Source organism: Hippoglossus hippoglossus, chromosome 7 (assembly GCF_009819705.1).
Source record: "Hippoglossus hippoglossus isolate fHipHip1 chromosome 7, fHipHip1.pri, whole genome shotgun sequence".
Classification (NCBI taxonomy): domain Eukaryota; kingdom Metazoa; phylum Chordata; class Actinopteri; order Pleuronectiformes; family Pleuronectidae; genus Hippoglossus; species Hippoglossus hippoglossus.
This window is the reverse complement of record NC_047157.1, coordinates 11438931-11448014: the sequence shown is the minus strand read 5'-3', so window position 1 is coordinate 11448014 and position 9084 is coordinate 11438931. Positions and strand designations below refer to the sequence as shown.

At 41.6% G+C, this 9084-nt stretch overlaps 1 protein-coding gene across 3 annotated transcripts in view; it reads right to left on the bottom strand.

Moving 5' to 3' along the window:
• Window positions 1–3718: 3718 nt before the first annotated feature.
• LOC117764689 (probable G-protein coupled receptor 153) overlaps window positions 3719–9084 on the bottom strand; it is a 33880-nt gene continuing 28514 nt past the window's right edge. Inside the window, exons 5-7 of one of the 3 annotated variants that reach the window (XM_034590663.1) lie at window positions 8532–8561; window positions 6218–6237; window positions 3719–5689 (exon numbers count right to left, since the gene is read on the bottom strand). In XM_034590663.1, the coding sequence (XP_034446554.1) occupies window positions 4850–5689; window positions 6218–6237; window positions 8532–8561 (890 nt within the window). In that variant the 3' untranslated portion in view covers window positions 3719–4849. Of the gene's footprint in view, window positions 5690–6217; window positions 6238–7856; window positions 8042–8531; window positions 8562–9084 lie in introns of all 3 variants that reach the window. The other 2 variants (XM_034590662.1, XM_034590664.1) reach the window with 2 other exon arrangements.

Below are 9084 nucleotides of genomic sequence, written 5' to 3'. Positions count from 1 at the left end.
CATATTATCATAAGTTTCTGACACTGTGCTATGTTTTAAAAAATGTATCCTCAGCTCGTCGAATTTATTCACAGTCAAGAAATAACTGTGTGGCACTGATACAGAAAATAAAGACGAAATCTAAAATACGGTTTTCAAATCAACTGTGTAAATAAAAAACCTATACATCCAGAAATTGATGGATAGAAATTCATGATGTGACCATTCGAGACAAACCATATTCTCAATAATTTGTCACAATAATCAACACATCCATTTTATATAGAATCAAGAAATAACTTTGTGACGCTGACACATGAGACAACAAAAGAGAAACGATCCAGGGGAGTGGGTTCAGCCGTCACTTCTTCTTTTCTTCTCTGCTTTCACGCATAAGTACCGAAACAGTGGCGCTCAAATCAAATACGTGTAGAACAAATGCAACAATTTTCTGCTACAGGCTGCAAATTACACGCCGAGCTCCCTTCTCCGTCTCCCGTGGACCCGCAGATATCAAGTGGCCCATCAGAAACCAAAGAAATACACCGAATTAACCTCATTTTTGCGTCCTGGCCAAACCAGTTTCATAAAATTCATCTTCATCTCATCTTCCTCTTACTTTATTACATACACTGCAAATCAACCTATTGCACCTTTTGGGTTTTATGCGCAAAACACAAAACCAGTCCACCACCCAGTTTAAAGTGAACAGTTTTCCTGCGCTGTTTGGCAGGGATGTCATAAAGTGGAGCAGCTCTGCAGAGGATGGCACCTGACAGCGAGGAGAATCGCTCGAAACGCCCACAACTCTTTCAGACGCTCCAAAGACACCGTGGAAGTGCATGGGGCGCTTCGTGGGCAGTGCAGGAAACAGCCAGGGCCTCTACTTTTATTTTACCCTATAAGCAACTAAACTCACCGCTCCAAACCCCTCATGATAAGTTGACCTGTTTTTTTAATTCCAGCTTTTTCTTCGGTCTGACCATCTCAGACATGTCCACACGTCTGGTGAGACCTGCGGAGGCGCGCGGCACAAGAACAGTTTGTTTTATCCAGGAAAATTAAAAGCCACGTGACTTCCACACTGAATGATCTTAAACTCTGTCTGAGTGTTTCTATGAACTCTCCTCAGCATTGTTTAAGTTGCCTAGTTTGGTTAGCCACAAGAATAGCAACGCATTTAATTGCAGAGAAGCGAGGGGATGGAGAGAGTAAGTTATTTGCATTAGATTGGGACCAGTCAAGCGCTCCTAAGAGAGCGGACGTGGATGAAGTGCGCTCCTCTGTCCTCTGCGCCTTGAGGTTCAGCGCAGCCTCAGAATATGGTTTTCTATGTCACATATATCTCCTGATGACTTATTAACACAAACCATATGTGACTCTCCCAAAGACTCCTGATTATACCGTGACTCTCTCTCATACAATGGGGCTGGCCAAGTGGTCCGGGCAGGTTCCAGCTGGACCCACAACACACCATAGAAATCTCGATTGGCTCAAAGAAAGAGCTTGAACATGCTCGCCGCACTGCACCACACCACCGTGCTCAGAGAGTCCTGTCACATCTGACACTGAGGCCTCGATGGGAAACTATGGCCTCTGTAGAGAACAGACCTCCACCAAGACCCAGCAGTCCCCTCGTCAAACTACATTAACTTCTTTAGATTTTTATTTATTCAGTAATGTCTGGGGATATTTTCTGGGTGTTCAATTCTTCTTCTTTTTTTTTACAGTTCTTCCGTTTAATTTCCAAGAAATTTGGATACATTTTATTGGTATTTCTTCATATTTTTCAACATACTCTGTTAATTGTCAGTGATTTTTCAATATCTTTTGGGAATTTTCTGGAAGTTTTAATGAAAATTTCCTGGAAATTGGGGGGGCTTTTGGTGTTTTTTCAATAACTTTTTGCCATGCTACAGTAGCCCAGACTGGACAAACCAAACACCTTTTGAGTTTTTATGACAACTGAAGGCTACCACAGGGTGTCATGTTTGGAAGGGGAGGGTGAGGTGAGGGGTACTCAGCTGCAACATGCAACTTCACCACTAAATTCTACACACTGAACCTTTAACATGACTCAACGACCCGTCTTAAAAGTGTTGCCAACCAGAGATGTAAGGCTTATGGGCCCCACACCTTACACTTTGTGCAGTGTTACATTATTTGCCTTGATGTGTCCATGTCAACATGAAACACATCTCAGTAGGTGTGCTTAGCTAGTTAGTAACTAAACCCCATGGCCCAAAACCTACCTGTATCATCATCATCATTCCCTCCCTTTGTCGAGGAAAATGGTGAAAAGAAGAATAAGTTGCTCTCACTGGAACTACACAAATTGCCAAAATTATAGATATAATAGATACAAAACATGCCATCTATCTACCTAACCACCCTCCTGCTTACCTGCCCACCTAACATCACTCATAGATGTCAGTCTAAGTGTTTACAGATTGATGCAAAAATAGAAGTTGGTATGGAACTACATTCAAATATGTTTTTTATAAAAAGTCAGTGGCCATATCTCGCTGGGGGCAGGATATTGCCAAAATGAGTGAGACTGAACTAGATTAAATCTCAAATCCTTGTCGAAGACACTTAACCTTGGTCTTTAACCTTGGTCTTCACCTAACTTTGCCTTGTTGACAGCAAGTTGAGGATCGTTTCTTTATGATGTCCATCATGTTGCGGTGAAACTCCTGGAGGGAAATAAATCAGCACAAAGCAAAAAAGAAAAGGAGAGAAACTCATGAATGGAAACTCCTCAACACATTCCATGCACCTGGTATACAACACACACTCTGAAGCATCGTCTTGTGAATTTAATCAGTCATATCTTTTTATAACAAAGTCATCATTTGCACGAGAAAATCATAACATTTAACATCATTCATATTTGAATCATAAATCTTTGAATATGTTACAAAATGATACTTTGATAAAATTGTAAACACAACAAAATGCAAAGAATCTATGACAGAGCAAAGTTTGACAGGGGAATGTGGTGTTATGCTGCCAAAGAAATATACACTTCTACTAACTTGTCCAATCAAAAAGGCTGCAATGACTGAGTGGCACAATATTACATGAGAATTCAAACTAAACATCTAAATGACACCAGATGACTGAAATCATATGTGACAACGTTATTATCTGGATGGTAACAGCAAAAAGTTTCACAAATAATAAAGCTGTCAAAGGGGATATTTTCATTTCATATTATCTTTATACTCTTTGAGACTGTACATCTAATTTGTGCAGGTACATTCGTGATCGCAGTTAAAGTCAAAGATCAATGTTGCTTCTGCAATTTTATGTCAACAGAAGAGTTTTCACACCTTTTAGTCTATAAATTGTCACATTTGTTAGATTTTGAAAGTGTTTTAAAATTATTTTATAAGTGGGCTTTGTGAAGTCAGCTCCATTGTAAAGTTCACTCCAGCGTCCAGAGTGCAACGTGAGAATTTCTCACAGTGATGATGTTTTGGTCCTTGGCGTTTTATACCTTCCTGTGATGTGAAATAAGCACAAATTTCTCTCCAAATTTGTCGTTGTACAAAAGTCTAAACTGTAATTGTTCGGCAGTATGCCTGACTGATGCTTACATTTAATTGACATTATTTGGTGGGGCAAAAAAATCACACAAAAAATTCCAGAACAGGAGCATTAATAGTCATAATGTAATGTCCTGAGGTAAATGACCAAATACAATGCTAACAACTCCAAGTCGTTACACTCCATCTCCATTGGATTCACAGGGTTCCTTACAGTAACACGTTTGTGGGTTTGGACACCAGCATCACGTTATGCTACATCTAGTTGGCCTGAAGGCTACGGCTAAAGACCATCACTGGTGCTTTTCTAACATGTTACTGAAACAAATGGCTGACGAGCTCAGTTGCAGAGGATAAAGCACCATTTCCAGTTCTGATGTTCTGATGTTCTGTGTGAATACGCAATGTGGCGAACAACTGTTGTGCCTGATGATCAAACCAAAGTTGACATGAACATGTGAATAATACGAACTGTGGGGAAATGCTTTAAGTAAAAAGTCTCATCAAACAATAAAGAACACCGAAATCATAAATCCAACCTCCTCCATATATACATGACATGTCAATCTTCTATTAAAACTGACTTCACATTTTCATTAAGAAATTCTGGGGTCACACAGTAAGATGTAAAACTGAAGAGTTTGGGATAACCACTCTCAGTTTCTTTTTCAACATAGGGTGCATTACAAAACTTTTCATGTGTAGCAAATAATAATGTGAATAGATCAAAATAAAGTAAATATGTGTGTTGAAGCGTAACCTGAAGTCTCAACGTAGGTGAGCGGTGTTCAGGGAAAGTTTGGTTTAAAAGCAAATGTGTCCATACAGCAAAACACAAAACCATTACAGGGCCAAATAAAACACAAAGTGAGTCTTCAATTCCAAGTGCAAAAACAAAAAAAAAGGAAGAAGAAAAACACCACCCTAACAATTCCCTCCCCAGATTATTTGAGTATTTCATTAGAAACAATATCAAACAGCAAAAACAAGATGTGGGAATGTTCACGCCATTTAAAAACAGTTTCTGTGTGTTAGTGCTGGAAACAAAAAGTGTCCTCTGTTGATATTCTGTGACGTAAAAGCTGAATAATAGGATTATTCAACCTTGTCACCAGGCTACAAACTAAATCTACATCAGGTCCATTCAGAAAAAACTCCAAAGGCCATTTAGCATAACTGAAGCCTATTTATTGGTGGTAGCCTGTAAAACAGAGTGGCACGAGTAAAAAGGCCAAAATGTTTCACTTTTCAATAACCACAAATGTTCAAGTGGTTTTCAAGAGGACACCTTTAAAAGACCAAAAGGGAAAACGTTGCTTTTAGGTGGTGGAGCCGACAGAGTCAGACTGAAAGGTGATGTATCCCGAGGACGATGCCGAGGGTGTGCTTACAAAACTGTTTGTGCTTCCTTTACTCTCCGCCTTGCTCAGGTGCTTCTGATGCCTCCAGTCAGCTCCAGCCCCTCCTCCACCACCTGTCCTGGGCCGACAGGTGGAGTGTCCCGGAGTGTGCTGGCTGCGCCCAGGTGAGCCCACCTCACCATGCCCTTTCCCGTCCCGCAGGCGCTCCCGGTGACCTCTACTGGAGCCACAAGCCACCGGGCTCTTCTTTCCACCGGGTCTCTCCTGTTTGGGGGTACCCTCGGGCGAGTTGCTCCAACTGCTGCTCCTTTTGTGTTCTGAGAGCCTCCTGAGTGCCTGAGGCTCACGCTCAAAGTCTGTGAGCGGGAAGTGAGGCAGGATGACTGTGTGCTGTTCGTACACATTGGGGATGAGCGAGATGGTGGACTTGCGCCGCGGGCTCTTCCTGGGGCTCGGCAGCGGCGTCTCGTCTATAAAGTTGATCACCTCGTCGCGACTGAAACACAGCAGCTCGTCCTCGTAGCGCTCGCCGCCGCAGACCACGCGCGGCAGGTGCTTGAGGGAGTGCATGCTGTCCTCAGATCGCCGCCGCTTGCGATGCGGGTGATGGTGATGGTGGCTCTCCTCGTGGTAGGAGACCAGGCTGCTCCTGCGCCTCTCGTGGCGCGGCAAGGTGGAGCTGTAGTGGGCACTCACTATCATGTCCTCGGTGGAGCCCCAGCGGTGCAGGTATGAGGGGATCCGGTCGCTGGTCCACATGTCGGTTTCGTCGTGGGAGTATCTTCTTGTAGGGGGCACCTGGACGCAAGACACAGACCAATCCTGTCAGTCAGTAGATGTATTTGACATTCACTCAATCCACAACACACAAGCCAGCATTGGCACTGCACAGTAAGTAATGCTATGTTACATTATTGTAGATTCACCTACATTATAAGCTATATACAAGATATTACATGTAGGATTCTTCAAGGTTATGTGGCCTGTAAGTGCCACTTTGATACTGGGCTGTAATTTGAGTGAAACAGGAACCCCAGATACCTGCTTTTGAGTTGATGACATTTATGTAGATCAATGAAAATCTCTCTCTCACCATGTTCAGGTTATTTCAGAATGTATGGTTAGTACCATCATTCAGTTACTGTGTTTGTGGAAAATCCTACATGCATATGAGCTATTATCAAAGATTATAAGAGGAATTGTATTAATCAGTTTTTTAGCAAATCCCTCAGATTGACTGTTTTTCATTAGCAGGCTTATAACGTCTCCATTATTTGGAAATGAAACTGCATTAGTAATTGATAGTTCCCTACATGTTATACTCACATTCCATTCTGTTCTGACAACTATGCAAGAGAGAAAGGGTTTGTCAAGGTGACGTCAAGAGCCACAAGATTGATATCAGCCTGCCCCCCAGTGGCGGCTTTTGGTAGATGCAGATAAACAAAATGAGACAACAGACGATACAGTAGCATGTGAGTGTGTTTGGGGGGGGGGGAGAGGAGATGAACAGCAGAGGGCAGCACAGGCATTAAAATGGAGGAAGATGCAGGACGGACTTGGCAGGACGGAGAGAGAGAGAGAGAGAGAGAGAGAGAGAGAGAGAGAGAGAGAGAGAGAGAGAGAGAGACTAACAACTAACAAGCAAATAAAGCCAAAGAAGCTTTATTCTGCAATCAAACCACTTCAGAGGTGCAGTAGCAAATCACAAATGGAGGTGCTATTTGATAGTGATTTGATTTTTGTTGACTCATGGTCTAACTGAGCCTTTAACCCCCACCCCCAGCAGCCACAATAATAACGTGACTGTATCACTGTTGTCCTCCTGTAACTGAAAAAAATGCACCTCATTTGTTTCCCAATCACACACACACAGCGGTGGATAACAGACTCGAGTGATACTTTGCAATCAGAGGGATCTAATGTCATGAATAGAGGCGAATCGGACACAAAACAATGTATGGAGTGATGGTTTGACTTGATGGCAGCTACTGTATACATCTCTGTTTCCACTTTGGTCTTTGAAAGGTTCATCAGAATGGTAGAAATCTGGGGTGTTCACCAATTTCACTTTTGTTATAGTCAATAGACAATTTATTGGAGTGGATGTAATTCCTTGGGCTGCGCAGAGGCGACGAAAGCCCTTCGCTAAGTTGTTTATGACAAAGATGACACAGTGTTAAGATGCTCTGTTGAAGTTAATACTGTGTGGGTTGCATCAGTAGTTTCTAGAGTTTCGGTACATATTATCACCACAGTCTTCCAGACCAATACCAGCAAGATATTTAAAAAAATCATCTTAACTTTTTTAATCAGACATTTTCATTCAGTTTGATCCGATATCTGATTTTGGGCCAGATTTGATAGCTTATTGAGTTTAATCAGTATTGAAATTAAAGTTCCTTGTTGTATTGTCTCAGAAGGCTGTGTGTTAGCACGAGCTTTGGTGTGAATGCAGGCTGAAAAGGAGAATTTCACAGCTCTGCATTTGACTGGGATGGATGCTGGATCCAATGGACATAATGCTTATGGGTAGAACATGAGCAGATGTTTGTGGTGCTTTCCTGAAACCTTAAGGGATTCCTGAAATGTAGAAGGTAAGTCAGTTACTAAACTCTTACCCTCTTACAAGATAAAAATGCACTTAGTTGCATGTAGCTCCATGGCTGTACATCTTAACTAGTTGATAGATGAAGCACATGATCTAATAACATGTTGATGGAGCTGCCCGATGGTCATATTTACCTAACAGTAGTCAGTAAGAGTGTATTTTTGATTCATGAGACAAAAGAAAAAATCAATAGTATATCTGGTAGAGATAGCATCACAATATGCAAGATGCAAGATGCAAGATACTGTAAAGGCCCACAAGGCCATTTCACCATGCACATTAGCAATGAAGTATCATTTAATAATAGTTCAATTGATCAGGTAAAAGAAATGAAGAAAATCAATGAAAATATACCTGCAAATACTGCATTTTATCTTCCTGTTGTTCCCTCAATGGATACCCTTGCAGAACCCCCCTTTCTAAGGTTGAGAACTCATACTTGGCATTACGGTCTACCGTCACGATTTCAGGCGCCGAGCTATAGTCATATGGTCTGTCAAATATTAAGTCGGCATGAATTCCTCCATCTTGGCTGTTTTCTGCAAAGTGCAGAAAAGCACGGGCGTCAGGATTAGAGAGCAACGGACTCAATACACAAGACAGACAGACAGACAGACGAGTAGATAAGAGAGACAAGTTCAATTGTTCTCTAATTTGTTGTGTTTTCTTACGAGCCTCCTCAGGAAAATGAAATTTAGATTAAAAAAATGCCACAAAAATGCCCAATAATTAAATTGAAATGTTTAATAAGGGGATCGAAAAGCCACAGGTTGGGTCTGAATTTAGAAGCAATGCCAAATAGTCACCAAATAATGTTCAGTGGTCTTTGTGCATAAATGAATACTCATAGAGTTTGTTTCCCAGTAATGCATTCATGTTCATTAAAGATCAATTGGAGATGGGTGTAAAATGCTGATCTGGAGGAAAATGTTGGGCCAAAAGATGGAGGATGAGAGTGGCTATTTGCACAGGCAGCTTGCATGCAAAGTCAGTAGCTTTGGAGAAACAGGAAACAATCCTTATACATACAACTGTGATGCGTTATACATGGCAAGCCCTCTGGAAAAAAACAGAGAACTGGCAAGTGTTAATTTTCACACAGAATATATGGATATATTCCCTGTGTTGTTTTATGGCTCCTGCTGGACATCGAGCAGTTATTGGGGAGGGTGTCGGGGGGGGGAGAGGGTCAGAAGGTTCGGAAGGTTAGAAACAGGGGAGAAGGGGTTCAGATCAGGTTGAGTTTAAACAGAGCCAATAGGAGAAAAAGACAGATGGTTGATACTGTCATTAGTTTGCATGAACTGTGGCGATCTGGTCATGGACCGCGTCCACCAACGTTGTCATGATTATCATGTGACCTCATTTTGGGACGAATTCTGTTTGTGTGTCTGTGATTCCATGTGAAACCTTTCATTTTCAGTCCCTTTGGACACACACTCATACTTCTGTCATGAAGTCTTTCTGCCTCTGCCTCTAAAATACACAGTATTCTGACGACTAGGTGTGAACCCACATTACAAAAATAAAAGTAAATTAAAACAAACAAAAGAAAATGATAAAATAATTATCATATATACAG